The 27254-nt window shown below is 51.6% G+C and overlaps 6 protein-coding genes and 1 pseudogene across 11 annotated transcripts in view; 5 read left to right on the top strand and 2 right to left on the bottom strand.

Moving 5' to 3' along the window:
• LOC126569443 (flotillin-2) overlaps positions 1 to 27254 on the bottom strand; it is a 136882-nt gene that overhangs the window by 8825 nt on the left and 100803 nt on the right. The window contains exons 3-5 of one of the 5 annotated variants that reach the window (XM_050226523.1): positions 4891 to 5078; positions 4094 to 4108; positions 750 to 858 (exon numbers count right to left, since the gene is read on the bottom strand). In XM_050226523.1, the coding sequence (XP_050082480.1) occupies positions 750 to 858; positions 4094 to 4108; positions 4891 to 5078 (312 nt within the window). Of the gene's footprint in view, positions 1 to 749; positions 889 to 2162; positions 2351 to 4093; positions 4109 to 4890; positions 5079 to 27254 lie in introns of those variants that run through there. The other 4 variants (XM_050226522.1, XM_050226524.1, XM_050226525.1 and 1 more) reach the window with 4 other exon arrangements.
• LOC126569440 (glucose dehydrogenase [FAD, quinone]) lies at positions 9810 to 11877 on the top strand. The gene is made up of 4 exons (XM_050226519.1): positions 9810 to 10011; positions 10084 to 10254; positions 10318 to 10355; positions 10417 to 11877. Exons 1-4 carry the CDS (start codon positions 9810 to 9812, stop codon positions 11875 to 11877), a joined length of 1872 nt encoding a protein of 623 aa, XP_050082476.1.
• LOC126569434 (glucose dehydrogenase [FAD, quinone]-like) lies at positions 12136 to 14312 on the bottom strand. Its single transcript, XM_050226511.1, has 2 exons — positions 12786 to 14312; positions 12136 to 12717 (listed from the first exon to the last, which is right to left on the bottom strand). The coding sequence occupies exons 1-2, from the start codon at positions 14301 to 14303 to the stop codon at positions 12253 to 12255; spliced, it is 1983 nt and encodes a 660-aa protein (XP_050082468.1). The 5' UTR covers positions 14304 to 14312; the 3' UTR covers positions 12136 to 12252.
• Positions 15095 to 17208, top strand: LOC126569433 (glucose dehydrogenase [FAD, quinone]-like). The gene is made up of 2 exons (XM_050226510.1): positions 15095 to 16618; positions 16694 to 17208. Exons 1-2 carry the CDS (start codon positions 15095 to 15097, stop codon positions 17168 to 17170), a joined length of 2001 nt encoding a protein of 666 aa, XP_050082467.1. The 3' UTR covers positions 17171 to 17208.
• LOC126569435 (glucose dehydrogenase [FAD, quinone]-like) lies at positions 17805 to 27201 on the top strand. 2 transcript variants are annotated; one of them, XM_050226514.1, is made up of 3 exons: positions 17805 to 17978; positions 19406 to 19734; positions 25557 to 27201. In XM_050226514.1, the coding sequence occupies exons 2-3, from the start codon at positions 19444 to 19446 to the stop codon at positions 27153 to 27155; spliced, it is 1890 nt and encodes a 629-aa protein (XP_050082471.1). In that variant the 5' UTR covers positions 17805 to 17978; positions 19406 to 19443; the 3' UTR covers positions 27156 to 27201. The 2 variants fall into 2 exon arrangements, with proteins under 2 accessions (XP_050082471.1, XP_050082470.1); XM_050226513.1 differs by lacking the exon at positions 25557 to 27201 and adding an exon at positions 23765 to 25463 and having other exon boundaries at positions 17825 to 17978.
• LOC126569441 (glucose dehydrogenase [FAD, quinone]-like) lies at positions 19900 to 21672 on the top strand (annotated as a pseudogene).
• On the top strand, positions 21799 to 23753 carry LOC126569442 (glucose dehydrogenase [FAD, quinone]-like). Its single transcript, XM_050226521.1, has one exon. The coding sequence runs from the start codon at positions 22041 to 22043 to the stop codon at positions 23490 to 23492; it is 1452 nt and encodes a 483-aa protein (XP_050082478.1). The 5' UTR covers positions 21799 to 22040; the 3' UTR covers positions 23493 to 23753.

Raw genomic sequence — 27254 nt, 5'->3', positions numbered from 1 at the left:
AGCCTAAAATTTGTTTAATCAAAAGGCACATTCCTAAGCGATCGACAACGGTCCGATTTAACGCTTTAATCTTGCATCAAAGTGCAAGGTCACGTGGCGATGCTGAAGGGCGAGCATAGCAAGCCATGCGGTCGCGACAGCCGGTTTGCAAATTGCACACTTTCGCCCGGATTCGCCAGGCGGACGTGACTTTGGACTGGTGGCTGATGGCTGCGCTTGTTTGATGGCTTTCCATCGAGACTTCTCGGTGCTGGTTGCTTTGTGGCTGCTCCACAAGCACACAACGCGCTCCTCGTCTCCGTTCCCGCGTGCAGGAGCAGACGAAGTCGGTGTTTAATATTGTTTTTTCTTCCCCCATTCAGTGTGCGCGCTGTTCCTGTTCGCTCGGTTCTGTTTACTCATTGTCATTTGAGTTCCACTTGGCTAATGCTTGGGCTATGCTGGATGACTTTCATGAAGCCGAGAGCGAGAGTGATGAATGGATGAGATTCCATTCCTTAGTCAGTTCCCCACGTGTTCGATACTCCACTGATGCAACAACGGCGGAACAACGGTGCGGATGCTGCAACAAAGTTGAACTACAATAAGCACCCCCCCTAGCGCCTCAGCGTTTAGCCCATTTAGCTAGTTTAATTCCACGATTCCAGAAGAACTATGCTCCGTTAATTGCGCCCCGGAGAGGCTAATTAATTATCGGGATGCTTTCGTGAAGTGCCCTTTTCCTCCCGGCACCACTACCCCGAACTTACCGAGAATGGCGCGAAGGTGGCCTTCGAGCGTTTGCAGGATTGTCGTCTTGATTTCCTTCACCGACTTGCCAAGAAATTGTTCGCTGGCGGTACCGAGCAGCTCGTCGGCCTGATGGTGAAAATAATAGACGTTCATCATCTATAAGAAAAAGAAATGAAACGAGAAAGAAAGAAACCACAGTCGGAGATGAGAAAGAGGGCTATCCGTCGCGAGACCCGTTTGGCAAACACAAAAAAAAAAGATACAAATTCTTCCGAAGTTCTACTCTGGAGACCGATCGCGAGTTGAGTTGTTGGAGGGCTTTCCTTTGAAACAAACGCGAACGATCTTAACGGTTACGCTTCTACCCTAGCACTAGACCTTAAGATTGGCTGGTTATCCTGTTAACTAAGAGCACAACGTGGTCGCATGTGTGTGTCTTTGTGGCATGTGCAAACCACCCACTTGAAGGTAATAAAACGGACCACTTTTCGCGCTGGTATCGAACTGACACCTTTTTAATAACGTTAACTAGAGCTTTGAGGCCAAGCACTAAAGGTGGAGCTAACGCTAAAAAAACAGCCTACGGTTTAATGAACACCAAAGTTCAAGAAACGATTACAATTCTGTAGCTAGTCACATTGAGTAATCGAGTGACAGTATCTAATTTGTGCGCCATGATTCGATAATGAAAAGGTCAGAAATCACTTCTTTGGATCAACGCCAGGCGCACAGTCTGACGTATCACGTTAATGCACTCGAAACGCACCCCAAACCAATGGAATGGAGGCGCCAAAATGAGACTCATAAGATCGAATCAATACTACCACTCTTGGCTACTGACTATCTGGCAAACTAAGGCAAGACCAAACATGAATGGAAAAAGGAAATCGTTTGTGTTTCCCCGTGGTGCAAACTCACAGGAAAAAAACAACGTAACTAGAAGAAGAAATGAGATATTCTAAAACACACTATTACGCACGCAACGCACGCAACAACCCTAGCGGTTTGTTTCTCTAGAACTGTATCGAGATGGAAAGTACACGAAAAACCGTGAAACTCCGTGGCAATGAAAAAAAGAAAAGAAATCAAACTAAAAAGATCTAAAAAAACACACACACACGCACACATATCGTGAATCCTAGGGCAAATGGACGCACGTTTCGTGCAGACACACGAGAAAGAGAGATAGAGAGTGAGAACGAGCAGTGTAAAACGCGAAGAGAGTAAAGGAACACCTTAGGCAAGCGACTCTAAGAACGCGCATCTCAACTGAACGTTGAGCACAAAACCGATAATTCGCTAAAAGGTAATCTGCCGCCCGATATCGGTATCGAACGACCCAAACAAATATTACAAAAAAAAAAACCGATAAGAAAAACGTATACAAAAACGATGACCGAAACTAAACGAAACAATAAAACGGAACTCACCGTCGCTATTCTTACGCTTGCACTCTAGAGCATGAGCAACGCATGACTGATTCGCTATTTCGTGATTGAATCTAGCACTAGATGGGGCAACTAAAGGGGTCGTTTGGAAAAGAAATTAAACAAATCGTAGAAAAACCAAACGGAAATAGTGACGGATATTGCTGTGGATGAGCGTTTTTAATGATGCACATGAGGGAAATGATGATGATGATGATGATGATGAAAGATCACGATCACGAGTGTGAGGGGAGGGAGGGAGGTCTCGAATGAAGGAAAAGGATGAATGATATCCGACTGGTAATGGAACATAATTTCTTTTTCATTTCTTTTTCTTATAGAAATAATAATCATTTAAGGAGGAAAGGATAGAGTACAACAGATGATACGAAAGGAACAGAATAAGAATTGTGTTTTGCAAAGCGGCAACACCTACTAATGCTGGAAAAAAAGAAACAAAAATTAGAACATAACAAAAGATAACGGCAACAGAATACGGCTCTACTATACAGAACAGATCGTCAATTTATATGACTGGCGATGAGATACGATCGAAGGAATGTAACTACTAGCCATTAACTACAAATGAGGACGCTACACAATGGAACATTACGTTCATGCCAGGGTGCGGTTGCAACATTCCAGAGTGTAGTTCCATGGAATGCAACACACAACGGCTTGCGTTTCTACATTTATTGGTAAGCAAAAACAAATTAGTGGCTATGAAAGCAGAAGCGCGATAAGCAACATCTGAGGCACAGGCTCAGCAGCACGGCCACTACCATCAGACAGGCGACTACGATGAAGACGATGTCCGCGATAGTGGTGCCCCGGATCAAGTAGTACTCCCGGCGATAGCGGCAACCAACGATCGTCTGATGATCCATGGTGTGCCGCTGCATGCTGTAGAAAAGATCCCGATTATGCTGCCAAAACGATTGGATAATGGTCGTCTGGTATAGCTCGTTGTACTCCTCCAAGTTGCGCACCGTCGTGCCCACCACGATGGCACCTTCCGAGACGCTACCATTCCCATGATCCTTGCAGCCGTAGATGATGGCGTACTTGTTCTGCTTCACGTGCACCAGCTGAAAGATGGGCCACTCCTCGTGCACAACCTGAGGCACGTGGTTGATTTCACCAATGCCAACAGTGCCATTCACCGGCATGCTAATGCTTTCCGGGCAATCACAGACGATGGTTAGGTTGACACTGTTTGGTAGCCACTCGACATAGAGCTTCATGCAGTAGCCGAACAGCGTATGATTCGAGAGCATCCAGAACGGACTCTCGTTGGTCGAGCGATCAGGTATAAACTGATAGATTGTACCACGAAAACGGAACCCATTGTTGGGGACTTCCACCGAGGGTAGCTTCTCGCAAGAGCCCGTCCGTGTGATGGTCTCCACAAAGCCAGTTCGAAGTGTAAGCAACAGCCAACCAGCAAGGACCACCGGCCTGCCGTACCGTAGCACCATTGTCGGTTGATTCAAACCAGCAATCAACACTGCGACTAGCACTATGCCGGGCAGCATTAGCGACAAACGGTTTTTATCCACGACAACACATCATTAGGGACCATGCGACATGAAAGGAAAATATGGATTCGATTGAAAACAAAATGGAAAGCCAATTGATCGAACGATAAATTCGAATCTAATGGGCAGCGTTCTTGGGCGCAACAACAACAGAGAATAATGACGGTAGCCTTGAAATGACGCCGACAAAAAGGAATATAGTGGAGCGGAATTGTTACCGTAAAACGATGGCCAGTAAGCACGGTTTGCAGAGGGAAGCACGGTGAACACACGTTTTAAAATTGTACAGTTCAAGTGAGAGGACAGATAGAAAGGTACACGTTGCTAGTGCACAGGAAAGGCCAAAGTAGTGCACGAAAAACACAGAGTAAGGTAGAAAAAGAACTAGGAACTTACTTTTTCATTCTTGATCTAAAAATAAAACCAGACAGTGAATTGCTATCGATAAAGGTAGGGAAAAAGGTCTTACAAGCTACGGGGGGGCTTTCAAAGGGCAAACAGGGCAGTTTGGAGTTAGTTTTACATAACGAGAGGAATAGTTTCATACTAAGAAGGAGCTACTGAATGACAGAACAAGTGACATGGAGAACGAGGCAGGAAGGACCGCATTTATCGCTTTTCGTGATCTAACACTTGGCTCATTACTGGCACGAGATCCGCTGTACAAAGGCTATTCTAGATACGCCACAATGCATCTATCACTTACTGCAAATCATCATGCGGATACGCTGAAAAGTCCAGCCGAAGGAAACGGAAATAATGCAAGGAAATAATAATAGTTTATCAATACTCAAGGTCAGCCACTCGCTCGATACACGGGTTGCTGCCGCTGGAGTTGTGGAAAATAGTTAAGGGAAATAAAGATACTCGGGGTTCATGCAAATAAGTACGCGAAATCCATGTGGTGATAGTGTAAGGCTTAAGGTAAGCTAAATGTTAAAGGAAAAAATGTCGTAATTCAAAACAGAAGTCCGATTAGTACGTTAGATAAGGAAACGAAAGATCTGTGTAAGAAATGTAGTAGATTAACTAGTCAGCAGGCGGGCAGAACCGTGGAACTTCTGTCCTGCGGTACAGCTCTACAAAACACAACACTAAAACCGAAGATAGAGAGAAACAGAGAGAGGTACACAGCTACAAGAAACGAAAACCCTGCAAGCGCCGGGCCGGTTGGCGCTTTGCAGTATAAATACCTTCATGATTTTACACTGAGCCACCCCAGTCACGGTAAGGGCGACACCCTGGGCCGTCTCCACCATCTCGCACATCGGGTTGAGTGTCATCACCTCGAGCGAGAGGCGCTGAACGTCGGTCACCAGCCACCAAGCCCATGCCCAGCCACCGACAATCGTTCGCTTTTTCATAGAGCCACAACATCCACCTGACGAAACGGGAAGAAAGGGTGAAACAGAGAGAACGCATGAGATTTATGATTAGAATCCTTTTTCCGATCCTTTTGAGCAGCAGATCATCCTGAAACTGATCTAAAACAAGACCAGATTGCATACATTTAGGGTTTTATGCTGAGGGAACCGTGTTTTCTTTCGTTACATCGCGTGTCGGGCACAATAGGAGCCAACAAACACGTTTGAAACACACATAGAAGAGAGCATTTCGTGTGTAGAACATTGGGGTGTACCTTGATGACAATTTTACACTATTTATGGAACTTAGTTCTTATGCAAATGACGCAAGCTTGGCATCGCTGCAGCAATGCAAACACGTTCTTCAACAATACTGTGGGCGACAACAACGCATTAGTGTCACAAACGACGCTGTAAGAGTTATTAGTGGGCGTAAAAGGAAACTCCAGCACTAACAGCAACGCGCAACGGAAGACGCATGCTCATACCACCTGTAACAGAAGAGAAAAGAAAGAAAGGGAGAAAAAGGAAAAGAAAACAAAAATGTAAACGAGCTTACGAGCCGTCGCTCCCTCGCCCCCAAAATAACCACACATCCGACGACACAGAAAGCGAGCAGTGCAGTGTAACACATTTAAAGCAATCCCCTGAAATGATCGAACCCGACAGTGATCGATGAGTGAGAAGCGGCACAGCGAAGGAGGACAGGAGACAAACATCGCCAAGACTACTAACTGACGGTGGGTGACACGCTTGGGACACGGTAATTATCTACCGCGAGGTTCATCGCCGTTGATCGAGAGTTTTCTCTTCGGAACGCCGGATGGAACGCAACCCCCGGGAACGCATACTAAACGGAAAGTGAAGTTGGTCGTTGCTGCAGCGCGTGGTTCGCTGCACGTACGCAAACTCTTATGCGTGCGGTTCTCCTCCTTCCAGGCCAGGATAGGGGCCACCGCATTTGCTCTCTCTCTCGCGGGATGAGTTAATTTGCGGCCACTAGCTCTTGAAGCAGGCGGAGGTATGAACCTCCCGTACAGGTACGGCTAAACTAGTTGTTAACATATTAATGATAAAGCTGACCGAGAGATAGAGAGAGGGAGAGAAAAAAAAAAACAAGAATCCGACAGATCCGACAAATTGCCACACGCGTAGTTACCGGTTTTCGATGGCAGATAGTGTGCGTTCAGTTGTTGTTGCGCCTACTGTACGCGTTTTTGCTCCTTCTTTTAGTATTTTTTTTTTGATGTTGAACCCGAGCGCAGTCAACGTACGATCTACAACGGTTATGTCCATGGAAGTCTCCGAACCGTGACATTGACCGTGGACCGATTGCGAATGCGGACACACAAGAGTTAGCGAGCGAATTCCTAGCTCATCTATGGATGGTCACTTAATTTGGCGTTTAATTTTCATTCCATCCGAAACAGCCAAAAAAGAAACGGTAAATACGGAGAATTGAATGGCTAATGGGCGCGAGATGCAGCCAGATAAGACCAAATGGTGCTCAAGTGCACCTCGATGGTACAACCGGTTCATCGCCAGGGGACGCATTGAAGTCTTTCGTATGATTTTGATTCTAATCAGCAAAGTAATCATTCCAAGCCTATCTGCTGGTCGGTCAGAGTTGTAGAGAAGGTTTCTAGGGCTAGCGGATTCTTTCTGAACTTCTCTGCATACTTCTTCACTTAAAACTTGAAGCATTCGCAGATCTTTAATCGCGTTTTGCACAACATCTCTCTTCGTTCAATTCTCAGCTCAGTCGCCTCCATCTTCTCGATCGGGATAACTGTTCGGCGTGGATCAAAAGTGTGCGCGCGGTTTATTGATAGCAACAGCTGTTGGGAGGTCTTTCTGGTGCGGACGGACCAGCTGGTATCGAGCGTCCCCGTGCCAGGAATGGACAAGAAAGTGGGCAGCAAAGTTCAGCCGCAACGGTAACGGTACCGCCGAACTGCCGAGAGAAGAGACACCGAGAAGAAGAGAGAGTAAGAGAGAGAGTAAGAGAGCAAAAGAAATGAAGTAAAACTAGCGGACGCGGATCTCGGGGAATCGGTGTACAATCAGGTGGACCTCCCCAACGGGGTTTGAGGCTGTTCCCGGACGGATGGTTGCCCACGGATCAGTCTCTCTTCTGCTTTCATCCATTGCAGTCGGCCATCAGGTGCTGACCGATCGTCGAACAGCCCGTTGTTGCTGTTGGCTGCGTCTTGCGTAGTTCTTCCGAGACCTCTCTCCGGAGGTCATCAACTGGAGATCGTGCGTGCGAGTGAGTGATCTGACAGTGAAGACGTGGTAAGGTTGGAGAACAACCCGCGTGGTGCAGTGTACTGGCCGCTTATCTAGAACAGGAGAAAACGGCCAAGAAGGAGAACCGCCACCGGAGACCTACTTTCTACAGAACGAGTCGCGCCAGTGTGGGTGCCAGCGGTTTCTGTGCATGTGGTGTGCTGGAGTGGTCCCTCAACGGGGTGCGCTGTAGCCGAGGAGAGTGTGTTGCTTCCCGCGTGTGTGCCTATGACCCATTTATCGTTTTGGGATGTGCTCCGGGGAGACAGGGACGGAAAAAAGGGAGCGCACGTTCCGACGACGCCTAGCGTGGAATCCAGAGAGCTCGTAAGCTTGGTGTGGAATGTCCCTCAGCCCCAAAACGTTGTTTTGGTTGCAGCACCAGCAGCAGCAACGCAGCGTGATCCCCGGAAAGCGCATCCGCCACAACCGGATACCAGTTTACCGGACGGCCCGTGGACCGATTTCGGACGCGGATCGAGCGCGATCGTTTCGTGGACTTTTCTCTCTCTCTCTCGCGCCCTTCTCATCGATGCCGGAGAAACGAAGGAAACGAAACTAGTTTTATGCTCTCCCTGCTCCGCACCGGTTTGGTAATGTGCTTTGGAGGTTAAGGTCGTTGGCTTGCAACCGCCCGGGGCTGGAGCGCCTTATGCTGGATAGGGGAGGACGCCCCCGGATCCCCGCGTGATAAAGGGCGTCGGGGGTGTGAATGAGATGAGCCTACCCAGGACCAGGACAGGAAGAAAGGGTCTTCTAGGGGTGGGGGATTTTAAAGGTAAACGATGAAGATGAAAGTGACAGAAAGTGACGCCGTTCGATCGGTCGGTAGTGTCCGACTTAGCAGCCTAGACGCGAGATGAAAGGGTAGCTGTTAATACTACCTCCACTCAAAACGTCCATAGTTTGAGCTGTTAATTGACTTTCCTCGGTCGTCCGGGAGGGCAGCAGTTCACTTTCATCAGCGCCTCGAGGCCGCGCGCGGTGACGGTTCGATTATGTTAGTGTTTACTAAGCGAAAGTGCCACTAAAATCCAGTGACCAGTGGTTGTGTGTCCGCGATCGAGTGTGTATTGGTGCACCGGATTTCGAATTCTGGCTTACGCAATGGACGTAATGGACTTTCCACGTCCGTCCTTAAACGGTGCCTGGTGATTACTCACTGTCCTGTGTTCGTTTCTGTGTGTCGAAGGGGTAGTTGTTTTCTTCTGCGCCGCTTTTCACTTCCCATTACACCCTTTTTTCTGGACGGACACGATCAGCTAGCTCATTACTCGATCGCACGCACGATCACAGCCCACGAAATGCGTCGCGTCGCGCCATCAACGTTTCGCCATCAAGGCGCGCAAGGACCGAAAGCATTTTTATTTTGGGGATCATTTACAATTTCTCCTCACGTACAGCCCCTTCTGTTGGTTGGTGATTCGCTCCCGACATTTGGCTGCAAAAACGCTTTCTAGCAGTAGTCCCCTTCGGATTGAAGGGGTTTTTATTTTCGGATGTGCTCCAGAGGGCAGGCACGTGGCTGCTCGAGCAGCAACCTCACACATTCTGCTCCCTTTCCGGACACAGACACCATCCTCAACCCCCTTGACACCGTAACATGTCGTGCAATGGTTGGATTTCGATCGTATGCATCGTCTTCGATGGATCATCGTTGCTCAACATCGGCGCAAGCAGTGACGTGACGCACGTGGCGATTGCACCGAGTTCGAGAACAGTGACATAAGGTGACGACAGTGGCCAATGCCGTTATCAACCTGTTACCAATCGGGTGACATCAATCATCGACATTAAACGGACGACGGACAGAAAACGTGGCACGTCCCATTCACGCCTACACCAACGACGATTCCGCCTCTGGCCTTTGTAGGCGACGAAAGAGAGTTCGCGGAGGTGGGCAATAGACACTAAAAACTGTCACCTGTCTGTTGGATGCATAATAATCAGTCGATTTGAGGGAATCCGGTCGATACTGGATGGACGATCGAGGGTTTTTTATGCAGTCAAATCGACTACTTTCTAGTGGCAAGGAATGCATGTACGTTGCAGTACTCGATTGGAGCGATATTGTGCGGTAGATGTGACAAACACGTGGACACTAAAAGTGTGACTGTTCGTTAATGATGAGCGCAACCGTGTACTGAACTAAATTTCTTTGTAATTTACAGGAAGGAATGTGAGAAAGTGCATAAAGTCGTGTCAAGGCGGAACTAGAGGCCTTTTACAAGTGAATTGATCCTGAATCCTGAAGCTCGTATGCTCGTAGCACCATGAGTTTTCAAGTGAAACTAGACTGAAGTGACGGCGTATTTCGTGAGCAAAAGTGACAAGTGATCAACAGGCGCTACGCTGCATTCTAAAGCCACTAAACTTCGACCATAAATTCCCCGTGGTGGCTCTAAAAAGTAGTTCGTTGAACGGCCAGAAGACAGTGAGTTCAAAAGCCGGCCGCAAAGATGAGTGAACTGGTCGGTGCAGCGTTCGGTTCCGTCGCGACGGCCGCCTCGAGCGTTGGCTGGTTCGTGCCGATGCTGGTGGCCGCCATCGCGTACTTCCAGTACGAAGAGTTCATGGATCCCGAGGCGCGCGTCATCGATGTGCCGGGCGAGGTGATGCTGGACAAGTATGATTTCATCATTATAGGCGCCGGATCGGCCGGTAAGTGCATCTCCGTTGGACGCGGTTCCTCACGCTTTTTCTCCCTAACGCGCTCTTTCTCTCGGTCTACAGGCGCTGTACTAGCGAATCGGTTAACGGAGGTCGAGAACTGGAATGTGCTGTTGCTGGAGGCGGGCGGAGATGAGACGGAGATCTCGGAGGTACCGCTGATGGCGGGCTACCTGCAGCTGAGCAAGCTGGACTGGAAGTACAAATCGGAACCGTCGGGCTCGTTCTGTTTGGGTGAGTAGCTGGCTTCTTGTGCCAGCTCTGCAGCAACCTAATATCTTCTCCATCTTGTTCTAGCCATGAACGGAGGTCGCTGTAACTGGCCACGCGGAAAGGTAATCGGAGGTTCGAGTGTTCTTAATATTTATGCTCAATTAAATTAAATTACTCAACTAGGTGTTAGGCGGGAGCAGTGTACTCAATTACATGCTGTACCTGCGCGGCAACAAGAAGGACTACGACAACTGGGAAGCGATGGGCAATACCGGCTGGGGCTACAAGGATGCACTGTACTACTTCAAGAAGTCGGAAGACAACACGAACCCGTACCTGGCCAACACACCGTACCACTCGACCGGTGGCTATCTGACGGTCGGTGAAGCCCCCTACCACACACCCCTAGCGGCCGCCTTCGTTGAAGCGGGCGTCGAAATGGGTTACGAGAACCGAGATCTGAATGGTGCAAAAACGACGGGCTTCATGATCGCACAAGGAACGATAAGGCGCGGAGGACGTTGCAGTACCGGGAAAGCGTTCCTACGTCCAGCACGCCTTCGCCCAAACCTACACGTTGCTATGTTTGCGCACGTAACGCGCGTCATGATCGATCCGATCAGCAAGATCGCGTTCGGTGTTGAGTTTATTCGCGACCGGAAAATACACCATGTGCGGGCATCGAAGGAGGTGATCGTATCGGGCGGTTCGGTCAATTCGCCCCAGATACTGATGTTGTCCGGGATTGGACCGAAAAGTGAGCTGGCCAAACATCGGATACCGCTGATCAAGGATCTGGCCGTGGGTGAGAACCTACAGGATCACATCGGACTCGGTGGCCTAACGTTCATGGTGAACCAGCCGGTATCGATCGTGGAGAATCGTTACCACTCGATGTCGACGGTGCTGCAGTACGCGGTGCTGGGCCAGGGACCCCTTACGATCCTCGGTGGTGTCGAGGGACTCGCATTCGTCAATACAAAGTACGTGAACGCATCGGATGACTATCCGGACATTGAGTTCCACTTTGTGTCCGGTTCGACGAACTCGGACGGTGGTAATCAGCTGCGGAAAGCGCACGGACTGACGGAGGCGTTCTATAATGCTGTTTTCAAACCGATCAACAATATGGACGCGTGGAGCATCATTCCGATGTTGTTGAGGCCGAACAGTGTCGGTACGATTAAGCTGCGCAGCAGTAACCCACTGGACTATCCGTACATCTATCCGAACTATCTGCATGATGAGCGCGATATGAAGACGTTGATCGAGGGCGTGAAGATCGCGTACGCACTGTCGCGGACACAGACGATGCAGCAGTACCAGTCGACGCTGAGTGCGTACCGGTTCCCGGGTTGTGCGCACATTCAGATGTTTACCGATCTGTACTGGGAGTGTATGATACGGCACTATACGTGTACGATCTACCATCCGGTCGGGACGTGTAAGATGGGTCCGTACTGGGATAAGCAGGCTGTCGTTGATCCGCAGCTGCGGGTTTATGGTATCCGGGGGTTGCGTGTTATTGATGCGAGTATAATGCCTAAGCTGGTGAGCGCTAATACGAATGCACCGGTGATCATGATCGCCGAGAAGGGTGCCGATATGATTAAAGACTTTTGGATCAAGCGCGGTGTAGCGTAGGCGTAGCGTGGACTACCAGATTGGAAGCGAGCGAGCGAACGAACGGAACCATGTACATTATACTATTTACCCGTGGTAGTGACCTAGTGATCTAGTGCAGTATGTGTGAGTATGTGTATGAGAGAGAAAAACGAAAAAAGCGAAGAAGGTCAGGTGTGAATGTGATTGATGCATTGATAGCGTCACTTAGTTTAGCGTTTAACTTTACTTTAAGAACAAAGTAATAAAAGAATAAAATAAGAAAGAAGTCTAGTTCTGTGTCAGTGTTTCAGCTCAGCCTTTTTTTGCTACCATTTCATGCTCTTCTTGTTCCTGCTAAGTTCTTCCATATCATAACTCCATAACTACACTACATTCGTAGCGACAGCTCGTTGACTAAATGTTTTGCTTCCTCACCGTCGACGGTTTGAATGCTGAGTAATCGAATTGAAAGGTACCGCATTGTCGCAGGTCATTTGCGTGGCGTCGCAAATCATCCAGATATGCGACCTTCACTATATCGGCCGCCTTCTCGGCCACCGCAATGGTTGGCACGTTCGTGTTGCCGGTAGTGATGAGCGGAAAGATGCTTGCATCGACCACGCGCAACCCTCCGATCCCTCGCACTCGTAGATGTCGATCGACCACCGCCATCGGATCGCTGTCCGGGCCCATCTTGGCCGTCGAGCACGGATGGTAGATGGTTTGGGTGTAGTGACGCACCAGACAGATGTAGAAGTCATCCTCGGCCGTGAAGTTGCTCCGTCGGCACGGTGAGCGCGAGTAGTCTACCAGCGTCGCATTGATCCGGCGCATGGCGGCCGTGTTGGCCAGCGTTTCCGCAAACTTGAGGCCCTCGATCTGTACGAAGATGATACGGGTACGTCAACAAAAATAGAAACACCGATCAGTGCTGATCTCCTACTCACCAACGCCATCAGATCGCGCCGATCACTGAAGTAGTTCGGAAAGATCCGAATGTGATCCCGTGGATTGCGGCTCGCCAACTCCAACCAACCCCTGCTGTGTGGTCGTGACAGCATCGGGATCACGGTGTACGAGTTCGCGTACAGGTGATCCTCGTACAGGTCCGCATAGTACTGATCGGTCATATCGGTCGCCCGTTTGCCAAACCGTCCACCATCCGTCATGTCCGACAGTGCCGCCAGAAAGAACTCAATGTCGGGCCAATCAACGCGCGGATCTTGGTACTTGGTGTTCCAAAAGCCCATGATACTGCACAGTGGCATTCCGTACAGGGGACCCTCACCGTTCAGTAGAAACCGGCGCAACGTTTCCACATCGACCGCTTGCCGGAAATCGAACGCTAGTGGAAAATCACCGTCGGGATTCTGGACCGTGTAGGCACCGGCACCGGTGGCAACGTGATCCTGCAGATTATGACCGACGCCGGGGAGCTCCTGGAGTACCGGTATGTCGTGACGCTCGAGCTGCTCGCGGGGGCCCACTCCGGATAGCATCAGCAGATGTGGACTGTTGAGTGCACCGGCCGACAGTATCACCTCCTTCGACACCATCACGTAGTACCGCTTGCCACCCTGTTCGAACTGCACACCGTAGGCACGTTTGTCCTGCGGATCGATCAGGATCTTCTCGACAAAAGTGTTCATCGAGATGTGGAGGTTCTTGCGGGCTCCGGCTGGCCGGAGATATCCTTTGGCTGTGCTGCATCGGAGACCATCACGGAGCGACCCGTGCGGTTCGGCGAATCCGGTCTGTCTTGGACCGTTCACCTCACCGTACGGATTGATCAGACCGAGCTCCTCCAAACCAGCCCACAGATAAGCGCGCAGTGGCGTCTGGTAGCGGTATCGCTCGACACTGATCGGACCGTTCCTGCCGTGGTACGGTCGATCCCGGAACGCACCGTCGCGCATGTTTTCCAGCTTGATAAAGTACGGCAGCAGATCGGCATAGCTCCAGCCATCGTTACCGAGATCACGCCACGCATCAAAGTCTCGCCGGTTACCGCGGACGTACAGCATCGCGTTGATGGTCGAGCTACCACCGAGAACCTTTCCGCGAGGCCACCGACACTGGCCGTTCTTCATCGCGAGACAAAACTCTTGCGACGGTTCGGTGTGGAACTTCCAATCGACACGCGAAGTCTGGAGCGTCGGATAGAGGAACGGAATGTCGGTAAGGTACGTCTCGTCCTGACCGGCCTCCAGTAGCAACACATCCCAGTGGCATATCTCGGACAACCGGGCCGCCATGACGGCACCGGCCGAACCCGCACCGATCACCACGAAATCGTAAATGTCCTGTATGAACGGTCCAGGGACGGACTGGATGCGGTTGTGGAAGTCAACGATATCGGGTCGTTGCAGCCAAACGGTGGCATCAATCAACAGCAACAGCACCGTGCCGACACGCGACGTGTAGAGTAGCCGTGTCCGCACCTCGTACTCACTCACCGAGTTCATCGCGAACCAACCCCCGAACGGTACGGTATCGGAATCGAAACTGTCCGCGCCGGATCGGATTGTGCAAACCCGAAACACAAGCGAAACGGGCCAGCAGCACATTCTGCTGATGCATGGATACTACTGGCCCCGTGTGTTTGCTTGCGAACAGATACAGGGTGATAATGGGACATAGTGATAGCCAGTGGCCAATCATTGAAAAATTTCGACATCACGCTTGGGCACGATTTTTGAACATGGGCAATGTATCGTGATTTAAAATTGATCGAACCATCCGTTAATGATGGTTTATGATCATCTAAAATACCTCCAAAATGAGAATTAAATCGTGTACATTGCAATCTTACTAATAAACTACCATTTGCATTCAAAAAGTTAATTAGCTTAAGCATTAATTTAAATTTTATGGGTCGACTTTTATCAACAACAAAATAAAGGACCACCTTGCGATCGCGGTCTACGTTGAGAGTACATGCTTTCTACTGTTTATATTTTTTTTTTCTATTTACGATTTATTTTTCGCACTTCCGGGTGCATTTCATTTTGTTTCTGTTTCTTTTTGCGATCGCAATCCCTTTTCGTCGGGCATCGGCTTGAACTTATTCAAAAGCCGGCGAACAACTCGGTGTTACTCGTCGGTGGCCTAATTGAAACGAAATTTGTTGACTGCAGCAACTTTTGCGTTGCATTCGGCAATGGGCTAACCGACCGATCGACCGAGTGCCCCCGGGACAGTTCGCTTTAATCAGTTGTCGCCTACGGTACACGGGTCATTGTTCACTTCTTTCATCATGGGTTTAGGACCGCTGGAAGCGCAGCAGACGCGGATGCGTATCCTGCTGACGCGCCCCACCAACGTGTTCATCATGTTGCTGCTGGACGCGTGCATCTGGTTGCAGCGCACGGATGTGGTCGATCTGCGGAACCGCGTACAGGACATACCGCCCCAGTTCATCTACGACGTGTACGATTTCGTGGTGATCGGTGGTGGCAGTGCGGGGAGCGCAATGGCCGCTCGGCTGTCGGAGGTGTGCGATTGGAATGTGCTGCTGCTGGAGGCCGGCGGTGACGAGTCATTCATCAGCGATCTACCCTATCTGTATCCGGTGCTGCAGAAGAGCAATCTGGACTGGCAGTTCGAGACGGAACCGAACGAACGGTTTTGCCGTGGAATGCGCGACAATCGGTGCAGTTGGCCCCGGGGCAAAGTGCTTGGTGGATCGTCCGTGTTGAACGCAATGATGTACGTGCGCGGCAACCGGGAGGACTACGATGAGTGGGCAAGTTTCGGTAATGTCGGTTGGAGCTGGAAGGATGTGCTGCCGTACTTTGTGAAGATGGAGAACGTACGGGACGAGCGGATAGCACGAAAACCTTGGCATGGCCGTACTGGGCCGATGACCGTCGAATTGGTACGGAACCATTCCGCACTGCAGCCGTACTTTATGCGTGCAGCTGAACAGCTCGGTATGCCAATGGCGGACGAAGTGAATGGACCGGATCAGCTGGTGTTTGCGCCCCTGCACGGTACGCTGCGTGATGGATTGCGGTGCAGTACGGCCAAAGCGTATCTGCGACCGGTCGCCCAACGAAAGAACCTACACATCTCGATGAACACTTTTGTCGAGAAGATCCTGATCGATCCGCGGGACAAACGTGCCTACGGAGTGCAGTTCCGTAAGGACAATCGGTTGCAGTACGTGATGGCAACGAAGGAGATCATCCTGTCCGCCGGTTCGCTCAACAGTCCGCATTTGCTGATGTTATCCGGAGTGGGCCCCCGGGAGCAGCTGGAAGAGCACCGGATTCCGGTGATTCACGAGCTTCCGGGTGTTGGGCGTAATCTGCAGGATCACGTGGCCGCCGGTGGTGGTGTGTTTCTCATCCAGAATCCGGCCCACGACGGTCGGCTGCTCTCGATCGACATGCGGCAAGTGGTGCAGACCAGTACGGTGCGAGACTTTCTGTACAAAAACAATGGCCGGCTCGTGTCGATGCCATCGTGTGAGGTGATGGGTTTCATCAACACCAAGTATAATCGGCCGGGCAGCAAGCGCGGGGATGTCCAGATCTTCATGTCCGCCCAGTCGGACATCTCGGATGGTGGCATCGAGAGTGCGCAGGGTGCCGGCCTAACGTACGAATACTACGCGCGGAACTTCGAGTCGTGGATTTACAAGGATTCATTCCTCATCATGCCACTGCTGATGCGGCCCGAGAGCCGTGGCTGGTTGGAGCTACCGAGTGCGAATCCACGTGAGAAGATCAAGATCTACCCGAACTACTTTGCGGTCCAGCGCGATCTTGACATACTGGTAAGTGATCGTCTTCAGCGTCGCGTCGAATGGAAGGAGATTTGCTATTTGATGATTTGTTCGCTCAATCGGCAGGTGGAAGGGCTAAAGTTCTCTGTCGGAATAGCGGAAACGCCGGAGCTACGCCGCCTGAATGCGACGTTCATCTACGACACTGAGCAAGGCGATACGTGCGGTAACCAGACCGGTGATAATTTCTACAAGTGTCTCATCACGCACTACTCGCAAACCATCTACCATCCGTGCGGGACGGCCAAGATGGGCCCGAAGAGTGATCCGATGGCCGTCGTCGATGATCAGCTGCGGGTGCACGGGATCGGTGGTTTGCGCGTCGTGGATGCAAGCATCATGCCGACCATCACAACGGGCAACACGAACGCACCGGTCATTATGATAGCGGAACGGGCAGCTGATCTGCTCAAATATGTCCATCTGCCCGTGTTGCTCACCGAGACGCACTACAGCCAGTGCGACAGCATTAACTTCCTGTACCATCCGGGTGAGGTAAAGACGGTTCAGGGTTCGGCGACTCACAGGAGAACGAAAGTGTAAAGAATAGAGATTTGAATAAAGAAACTCTTTTAAATGTATTCCACTACCACTCTGTCTCTCTCTCGCTCTCTCTCGACCATGATCGCGGCGATCGTAACACGCTAGCGTCGTGTCGTTACACTCCGCTAGCAAGGACACCGCAACGAACACGCAGAGTTAAGCGATTAAATGGATATAAAACATTCGAAACGCACGCTTGTACTCTGCATTTGGAGCAAAACATGACTCCAAAAACACACGCGCACAGCCGGCGCTTCGTCCATGACATAATGCAATGTTTTGCGGTCACCGGAAGGTGGCATCGGGCATGTACGCCGCTCTCTCATCGATGTTCTAGCCATTCGGGGGGAGGCTCCACAAAGTAGCGGAGAGCAAAAGCGATGCGAGCCATGATACCAACACAGCCCCATCAGACAACAAACAACTGTGCTCGATGATCCCCACACGCTCCCAACTCAATCACTGCGCCGTGTGTTGGTGTTGAAAACAACGGCGACATGATGCGCGTGTACCAGTGCGTACTGACGATGCCCCCACCGTCATGGCTCAACCGCTAGTAGATGAACCCGTTGATCATATCGACGGGACGTAGTGTGTGTGGTCAAGCAGCCGGCTCGGATGGCTAGCAAGCGCAAATAAACGGCCGATCCCGGTCCCGAGCAGCCTCAGTTCGTAGCGGTTCTTTACGGTGGCCAGTTCACTATCAGCAGCAGCAGCATCAGCCGTCCATCATTATTATCATCGTCATCAGCAGCAGCAGCAGCAGCAGCAGTGCGGTGATCTTGCGTTCGCTGAAGTCAAGTTCAATGTAAGTCAGTGAGTGTTGTGAGTGTGCGTTCGTTCTAGGCGGCACCCCGGTCAAGGCGTGTACCATTCTGTTTGGTTTGGAACGTTCAAACTCGATCGAGTTCGTGGCCAGTTAACGGAACATTGATGTTTGTTATGATAATGGTTCTTTTTGAAGAAAGTGTCGCTACGTTTCCCGGGCGCTGCCAGCTTCTCGGGCCGCATGAAGTGCTGTTTGAGTGTTCCTGAAAAGCGGTGTCGTTCATGGAGCTTGCGTGTTGCGTAATGGCAACAAATTCCGAATTCCTTTTTCTCCGACCCTTTTACAGCGTTTTTGGGCGCTTCTCCTTCTTCTCAGCTTCTTTCCTTGGTGCCGGAACGATGCCCTGCGGCTCACTCATGTCTAAGCGATCGAATAATGTGTATTGTAGCGCAAAAACCACGTTTCAAGGTCAACTGCAATCGTTAATGGTGACTCTGGTTTTCTCAAGTAGCCACGCGCCAGTCCGAGCACTCAACGATGGAGCGACGTGTACACAGTTCCCGTCTTGGCACACCGGCACTTGAACCGAAGCAATCCATATTCACACAACACTACCGATCTGATAAATGTTAAGTCAACTGATAAAGACATACGATTGTAGAGTGGCCTAGGGGAAAGGCTGAAATTTATCTGGCTTATCACTTGCACTGGACCGTACCAGATAGCATGAAACATGCCGAGAGGGGGTCCCTCTTGAAAACGTTGTGATATTACAGCACCATCACCACCACCACCACGCAATCGAACGGAATGCTGATTAATCCAAGACATTAAACTGCTTCTATCACCAGTAGCTTCAACCGGTTGTTACCTGTGAAAGATAGTAGAAAAAGACAAAAGCGCGCGATTAGTGGGTACTCTCAACAGTTCGTGTTTGCTTCGTCACTCCTACGAGCTATCAAAGATAAAATTAAATTCGCGAATGTAGGGTAGGCGTGCGTAAAGATCGCTACGCAAACTTGCTGGCATCATGCACAAAGTGCAACGACACGCGGTACAATCTGAGCTCGAGTAAACAGAGTAGCAAGTCATAGTGGCTTAAGGTGTTGGCTGTGCTCACGATGATGCTGGCAGAATTTACTTAATGCCAGTTCCAACTGAAGCGATAAGCTGTCATCATTTTTTTTAGCGATGTACAATAAGTGGCGTTAAGACATTAGCTACTGCTGCTGACAAGTGCTGAAGCGCTGACGAATTTTGTGGCGCTATAAAACGCATTCGATTGGTAGGGGAGTAGCTAAAGCGAGCAGCGAATTCATTGCATACACTGCGCCACTCCACCGAATCCTTAGTAGTTCAAGAACTTTATTGAAATTCTCCCCCTCCCCTTTCTCTCTCTCTCTCTCTCTCTCTCTCTCTCTCTCTCTCTCTCTCTCTGTCTGTCTTTTCCTGTCTCTATTTGCCAGCCGATAGCGAGGAAAAGGCGACGACGAGGACGACGACGATGGAGGCACTGCTCAACAGTCAGTGTAGCGGGCAGAGCGTTGGACCGGCCAACCAGCTGTTTGGTTTGCTCGTGCAGACCATTCTGGCCGCCCAGTGTACGATCTCACCGCCAGACATGTGGCCCAAGGACTACGGACCGACGGCCCTGGCCCGGGGTCTCGATGAGTACGATTTCGTGATTGTCGGTGCCGGTTCAGCGGGCTCGGTGTTGGCGAACCGTTTGTCCGAGAATCCGGACTGGAAGGTGCTGCTACTGGAGGCGGGCGGTGATCCACCGATCGAATCGGAGGTAAGTAGAGCCTGCTGGTGGTTTGGCATGATCGTTACCGTAGTGGTAGTTCCGTTTGGCAATTTCATCGCATCCTTGCTTCCGCATGTACTCCACTGTAACTGATGCGCCCTCCCTCCTGTTCCTTGGCTTACGCCACATCCTTCCACCAACATGTCCATGTCCATGTTCCGATGTCCCGCCTATCCATCCATGCCCAGATACCGATGATGTTTGGGTTTTTACAAAATTCTCCTGTCGACTGGGTCTATCATGCCACTTCGCGCAATCGACGCGCTTGCCTGGCATCCGGTGCCAAAGGTTGCTTCTGGCCACGTGGAAAGATGCTAGGAGGCTCTGGGGCTTCGAATGCGATGGCGTACATGCGTGGCAACGCACGCGATTATGACACGTGGGAAGCGCGTGGTAACAGCGGCTGGGGTTGGTCCAGCGTTCTGCCGTACTTCATTAAATCCGAGGACAACCAGGACAAACGGATCGCGAGTGACGGTCGGTACCATGGAACCGGTGGATACCTAACCGTGACGACCGCCAAAGGCCGAACGGATGCGTTGCAGTGGCTGATGACGGGAGCGGCTCAGGAAGCTGGTTACCAGCGGCTTGAGGACTTTAACGCCGACACGCACATCGGTTTCGGTCCGATGCAGCAAACCATCCGGAATGGGACACGCTGCAGTCCGGCCAAGGCATTCCTCATACCGGCCAAAGATCGTCCCAATCTCCACATCATCAAGCACACCCAAGCAACGCGGATCGTTTTCGATGACAGTCAAAGGAGAGTGGTTTCAGTCGAGATGCTGGTAAACGGTACCAATCATCTGAGTGTGCCAGTGCGCAGGGAAGCTATTCTGTCGGCTGGTGCCATCAACACACCCCAGCTACTGCTGCTGTCCGGAGTGGGTCCAAAGGAAGATCTGCAAGCGCACAACATACCACTCGTCGCCGATCTACCGGTAGGCCGTAGGATGCAGGATCACATTACTGTACCGATCTTTTACCGAATTCGCCCTCTCCAAACGTCCACAACGAACGACGGAGGAGTAGATGAGCTTCAGCTGGAAATGGTGACGGATGCGTTCGAGTATCTGATGCGGCGCAGCGGTCCACTGGATTCAGGAAGTTTCGTCGGTTTCGTCGGCTTCGTCAACACAGCCAATGTCAGCGATCCGTACCCGAATGTGCAGTATCATTATGTCCAGTCTCGCCAACGGACTGGGGTGGCCAGCGGTTTGGTCCGGACGATGGAACTTCGTGGATCCATTGCCGATGTGCTCGAGCGAGCCAACGCGGAGGCCGACCTACTGGTCATCTTCGCGGTTCTGCTGAAACCGAAATCCTGGGGCAGCGTACAGTTACGGACGACACGGCCTTTGGACAAACCATCCATTGATGCGGGGTATCTTGAGCATCCGGATGATGTGAAGCAGCTGATCGAAGGTATTCGGGTACAGGAGCGCATCATGGGGACGTACACGCTTAGTACGCTCGAACCGGAACTCGTGAAGCTCGATCTGCCAGGCTGTACAGCGTTTGATACTGATCGGTACTGGGAGTGTTACGTACGGGAGCTGGGCGTTTCGCTCTACCATCCGGTCGGTACGGCAAAGATGGGACCGGCAGATGATCCGAACGCGGTAGTCGATCCACGGCTACGGGTCCATGGCATCCAGGGGCTCCGTGTAATCGATGCGAGCGTTATGCCGGAGATCGTCAGCGGAAATACGAACGCACCGACCATAATGATTGCCGAAAAGGCGTCCGACATGCTGAAGGAGGATCATGGATTGTAGGAACAAAGAAGGATTGCAAGAACATCGATTCGTCATCGAAGACCGAAAGGCAAAGAACTTAAAAAAAGAAAACAAAACCAAAGGATTAGCATAGATTAGTGTGCTTCTGCTTGAAGACAATAAAATGGATTCCATATCTGGCCCAATACTCACCACTCGTTGGAACTGGACTCGCTCTCAAAGCCATCTGCACCACATCATGAGGCACACCGCACAAGCGCACACACAGCGACACCGAGTGAAGTTCCCGGGATGGCACCAGAAACCGTGTTAAAGCACACAGAAACACACGAGCACCGGGATGTGATCATCGGTTGAGCCCCAAACTCATCTTTCAATCTTTGCGACTCAATTCCTTCAATCCGACAGATTGCCACGCTAGCTCTCACGCTGCAGCACAGTTCGGTGGACTGGGCGTACCATGTGCAGCGCTCGATTAAGGCCAGTCTGGGCAGTCGCAACGGTACCTTCTGGCCTCGGGGTCGCACTTTGGGCGGTTCGGGTGCCATCAATGCGATGGCGTACATGCGCGGCAACCGGCGCGACTACGATCGCTGGCAGTCGATGCTGGGCAGCGATGGCCCGGAGTGGAGCTGGCCGAAGGTGTTGGAGCACTTTCGGAAGTCGGAAAACATGAACGTCTCGGAGTTGTTGGACGGTACAGACGGTACACTCTACCACGGTACCGGAGGCTACCTGAATGTGGATCACATCGATAACAGCAATCCACTGTACGGGATAATCGAACGGGCCTCATCGGAACTCGGTTACGCGTGGTTGGCGGACTTTAATCGTGATCGGCATATCGGTTATGGTCGCGCTCAGTTTACCGTCATCGGTGCGACAAGGTGCAGCCCAGCAAAAGCTTTCTTAACGCCAGCGAAAGCACGGCCGAATCTGCACGTCATCAAGAATGCACTCGCTACGGGGATCACCATCGACGAGCGGAGTAACGTTGCCCAGGGAGTCCGTTTTATGGTCGGTTCTCACGAGCAATCGAAGCTGACCGTGCGTGCCCGGAAGGAAGTGATCTTATCTGCGGGATCAATCAACACACCGCAACTCCTGATGCTGTCCGGAATCGGTCCGAAGGATGAGCTGCAACGCTTTGGTATTCCGTCGCGGGTTGATTTACCGGTCGGTCGTAACCTCCAGGACCATGTGGCCATTACGGTGTTCTACAAGTTCAACGCACTCAATGGAACCACCACCGTCGAGGACGCGATGTTCGCTCAGCTTGATTCGTTGTACGAGTTTACGATGCGCAATCGGAGCCAGGGTGTGCGCTTTATGAGTGATCTCGGTGTAATGTCGTTCTACAACACGGTCAACGTCACCGATCCCTATCCGGATGTGCAGGTGATGAACATCGGTGTACCGCGCGGTGGTGGTTACGGTGAGCTGTTGGCGTCCAACTTTGAGTTCAGTCAACCGATTGCCGAGTCGATACGGAAGGCAAACAGTGAGGCGACGTTGCTGTACTCACACATCATCCTGTTGAAGCCGAAATCACGTGGCCGTGTGCGGTTGGCTAGTGGTGATCCTCGGGTGCATCCGCTGATTGATGCGAACTATTTGGCGCAGGAGGAGGACTTGCGGACGTTGGTTCGAGCCGTGCGCATCGAGCAGCGACTGCTCGAGACGAATGCGTTCCGGATGGCAGGAGCGGAGCTGCTGCAGCTGATTATACCAGGTTGTGCACATTTCCAGTATGATAGTGATGAGTACTGGGAGTGCTACGTGCGGTATATGACCGTCACCACGTATCATCCGGTCGGTACGGCCAAGATGGGCCATGCTGAGGATTCCGAGGCAGTGGTCGATGCGCGGTTGCGCGTCAAGGGTGTCCAGGGATTGCGAGTAATTGACGCGAGCATTATGCCGGAGATCGTCAGTGGAAATACGAACGCACCGACAATAATGATTGCCGAGATGGGTGCTGATTTCATCAAGCAGCAGTACGCTTAGTACGGGCACCCAATTGTTGCTGTAACACCGATCGTTCACTAACTCCACACTATCTCTCTTTACTATTACTATATATTGGCAAAGGCCCGAATTGGCATAACACTGGCATGGCGTAATAACCTTCCTTAACCAACGACCTTCCTACCTTATGCTCCCACCATCTTCCTCGATCCCCTAACAACGAACTCCCCGTTAACCATCACGGACACAACGAGTGCGAAAAGCTAAAGCCGCCCAACAACATCCCGAACCCGTCCCGTCCGTTCTTGCAGATACCGGAGACGTTCTTTGCGATCCAGAAGACGGCAGGCGATTGGGAGAACTACGCCGAACCGACACCGCACGCCAGCAAGGGCTCGAAGGATGGTGGTTTCTGGCCTCGCGGACGCATGCTAGGTGGTTGTGGTGCCATCAATGCGATGCTGTACGTCCGGGGTAATAGCCGCGATTATGACCGCTGGGAGGCCCAGGGTAATCCGGGCTGGGGTTGGAACGAGGTGTTGCCGTACTTCAAAAAGAGCGAAGACAATCAGGATGTCGAACTGCTCCGGCGGGATGGTGGACGGTTCCATGGGAAGGGTGGCTACCTGAAGGTCGGTAACTTCCCGATCCACCATCCGCTAGCGGACATCTTCCTCCAAGCGTTCGATGAGGCCGGTTTCGAGCGAACGACCGACGTGAACGGTGAGCGACAGGTTGGATTCGGTCGGCTCCAGGGTACGATCGTCAACGGAACACGCTGTAGCCCGGCCAAGGCGTTCCTGGTGCCGGTAAAGGATCGACCGAACCTGCACGTTATCAAGCATGCCATCGTTTTGACGATTGAACGCGATCAGGATACTGGGCGGTTCAAGTATGTCAACTTTGCGCTCGATAACAAGATCCTTAAGGTTGCGCACGCCCGTAAGGAGATCCTACTGGCGGCCGGTTCCATCAATACACCGCACATACTGCAACGGTCCGGGATTGGACCAAGGTCACTGCTGGAGCAGGTAAAAATACCATTGGTGGCCGATCTACCGGTCGGCGAGAACCTGCAGGATCATCTGTTTGTGCCACTGCTGTTCAAGTTCCACAAGTCGACGGGCGAGAACTACGACACACCGCGGGAACTGGCCAAAAACATGTTCCAGTATTTGATGAACCGCAGTGGACCGATGGCTGGCCATGGTGTGACGAATCTGGTCGGGTTCATTAACACACTCCAACCGTCGGATCCGTTCCCCGACATTCAGTATCACTTTTTCCAGTTCGAAAAGGGTTCCGGTAAGTCGCTGATGTTCTCGGAGAAGGTTGGCTACAATGAGGAGATCTCGGCGTCGATGCTGGAAGCGGCCACTGAGGCGGACGTAGTGATGGCGATTGTCGTGCTGCTGAATCCTAAGTCGAGGGGACGCGTCACGCTCGAGACGCGTGAGTTTAATGAGTTCAATCCGCCGAAGATTGTGAGCGGATATTTGGAGCATGAGGACGATGTGGCGACGGTATTGCGCGGTATCCGGCATATAGTGCGGCTCGTTGAGACGGAGACGTTCCGGGAGCACGAGGGTGAGCTGCACCGGATGCGGATTGCCGAGTGTGATCAGCTGGACTATGGTGGCGACGAGTACTGGGAGTGTTATTCGCGCCACATGACCCTGACGTTGTACCATCCGGTCGGTACGGCCAAGATGGGTCCGGCCAGTGATCCGGCTGCCGTCGTGGATGAGCGGCTGCGTGTTAGGGGGCTCCAAGGGTTGCGAGTGGTCGATGGGAGTATCATGCCGACCATCGTGTCTGGTAATACGAACGCACCGATCATGATGATTGGTGAGAAGGCATCGGATATGATCAAATCCGATTGGGAGTCGCAGGGATCAAAGGGACGTCATAGCGAGCTTTAAGTGTCCATGTGTGTCTTTTTGTGTTTGCTGTTGCTGCTGCTATTTTGTGCTGTCAATAAAGAGCCAAAGCATCCATTTTCTCATTGAATGTCCATCGTCTCCGTCATCTGATTCTATGCTTCGTGCCAGCTCCTTCCACCAAGAAGGTAGTAACCAACTGTAAGTCGTGCTCCTTGATTAGGTCCCTTATCTAGCGTTCGGTTTGATGCACACACCGCACGTGTGGAACTACTACGTGGAGAAGAGTGATACGGCGAGCAAGGGCTTCAAGAACGGAAGCTACTGGCCTCGCGGAAAGATGCTGGGTGGATGCAGTAGCAACAACATCATGCTGTACGTACGGGGCAACAGTCGTGACTATGATCGGTGGGAGGAGCTGGGTAATCCGGGCTGGGGTTGGAGCAGCGTGCTGGAGTACTTCAAGAAGTCCGAGGACAACGGTGGCCAGCATCTGTTACAGGAGAAGGGCGAATACCATGCGAAGGGAGGGCTACTGAAGGTGAACTCGTTTATGGCGAATGAGTTGACCAAGCTCGTAATTACGGAGGCCGCCATGGAGTTGGGCATTCCCGAGATCATGGACATTAATAGCGACGAGTACATTGGATATAATGTGGCGCAAGGAACGGTGCATAAGGGTAAGCGTTGGAGCACGGCTAAGGCCTTCCTGAACAGTGCCAAGGAGCGGCCGAATTTGCACATCATCAAGCACGCACACGTCACGAAGGTGAACTTCGAGGGTACGACCGCTACGGGAGTGACGTTTGATTTGCCCGATAATCCGGGTCAAACGGTGCGTGCCAAGAAGGAGGTTGTACTGTCGGCCGGAGCACTCAATTCGCCTCAGATCCTGCAACTGTCGGGAGTGGGTGCCAGGGCGGATTTGGAGCGATTGGGTATCGAGGTGGTAAAGGATGTTCCGCAGGTGGGCGAGAACCTGCAGGATCATTTAATTGTGCCGATCTTCCTTAGTCTGCACGGTTCGCGACCGATCGAGCGTAGCTTCGATGAGCTACTGGACAGTATCTACAGCTACATGCGGTACGGTCTCGGTACGTTCGGTACGGTTGGTGTGACGGATCTGCTCGGGTTCGTCAACACCCAGAACCCAGCGGCCCTCTATCCGGACATACAGTACCACCATATGCTGCAACCGTGGAAGACACCGGACATGGAGAAGGTGACGGAAGCCTTCGGGTATGCGGACTTTATCGCCGAGCAGCTAATCCAACAGAACCAGAAATCGGAGATTCTGACCGTGCTCGTGACGCTGCTTAATCCGAAATCGAAGGGTACGGTTAAGCTGCGGTCGGCCAATCCGCACGATGCGCCCACCATTCGCGCGAATTATCTGGATGATCAGCGCGATGTGAACACCGTGGTGCGGGGCATTCGGTTCTTCCGTAAGCTGCTCGACACCGAGAACTTTGGCTATCACGAACTGAAGGACATCCGGCTGAAGATCGAGGAGTGCGATCGGCTGGAGTACGATTCCGATAGCTACTGGGAGTGTTATGCGCGGTACTTGAGCACCACGCTTTACCATCCGACCGGAACGGCCAAGATGGGTCCGGATGATGATGGGTCGGCCGTCGTCGACTCACGGTTGAAGGTGAGGGGTCTGAAGAATCTGCGCGTCATCGATGCCAGCATCATGCCCGATATCGTCAGTGGAAATACGAACGCGCCAACTATCATGATTGGGGAGAAGGGTGCAGATTTGATCAAGGAAGATCATGGCGTACCGGTGGCTCCGGCTTCCCGTCATACTGAGCTGTAGAGCGGGGGTTGTTTCTCGAAATAAAACGAAGCATTTGGTGATGGTACACGCGCGCGTATTAACACGATTTTGACGAACAGATGTGAGAAAACACGTGCA

The sequence above is a fragment of the Anopheles aquasalis genome, chromosome 2 (assembly GCF_943734665.1).
Source record: "Anopheles aquasalis chromosome 2, idAnoAquaMG_Q_19, whole genome shotgun sequence".
Taxonomy (NCBI): domain Eukaryota; kingdom Metazoa; phylum Arthropoda; class Insecta; order Diptera; family Culicidae; genus Anopheles; species Anopheles aquasalis.
The sequence above is the reverse complement of the archived record's forward strand: the minus strand, read 5'-3'. Positions and strand labels throughout refer to the sequence as shown.

Bases quoted from the DNA above. Each gene is read 5' to 3' on its own strand.
- LOC126569440 (XM_050226519.1), top strand. From the start codon at position 9,810: ATGAGTGAACTGGTCGGTGCAGCGTTCGGTTCCGTCGCGACGGCCGCC. The intron at 10,012-10,083 runs GTAAGTGCATCT...CTCGGTCTACAG, and splicing joins TATAGGCGCCGGATCGGCCG to GCGCTGTACTAGCGAATCGG. The intron at 10,356-10,416 runs GTAATCGGAGGT...TTACTCAACTAG, and splicing joins GTAACTGGCCACGCGGAAAG to GTGTTAGGCGGGAGCAGTGT.
- LOC126569433 (XM_050226510.1), top strand. From the start codon at position 15,095: ATGGGTTTAGGACCGCTGGAAGCGCAGCAGACGCGGATGCGTATCCTG. The intron at 16,619-16,693 runs GTAAGTGATCGT...CTCAATCGGCAG, and splicing joins AGCGCGATCTTGACATACTG to GTGGAAGGGCTAAAGTTCTC.
- LOC126569442 (XM_050226521.1), top strand. From the start codon at position 22,041: ATGGCGTACATGCGCGGCAACCGGCGCGACTACGATCGCTGGCAGTCG.
- LOC126569434 (XM_050226511.1), bottom strand. From the start codon at position 14,303: ATGAACTCGGTGAGTGAGTACGAGGTGCGGACACGGCTACTCTACACG. The intron at 12,718-12,785 runs GTGAGTAGGAGA...ATCTTCGTACAG, and splicing joins GGCGCGATCTGATGGCGTTG to ATCGAGGGCCTCAAGTTTGC.
- LOC126569435 (XM_050226513.1), top strand. From the start codon at position 19,444: ATGGAGGCACTGCTCAACAGTCAGTGTAGCGGGCAGAGCGTTGGACCG. The intron at 19,735-23,764 runs GTAAGTAGAGCC...CCGTTCTTGCAG, and splicing joins ATCCACCGATCGAATCGGAG to ATACCGGAGACGTTCTTTGC.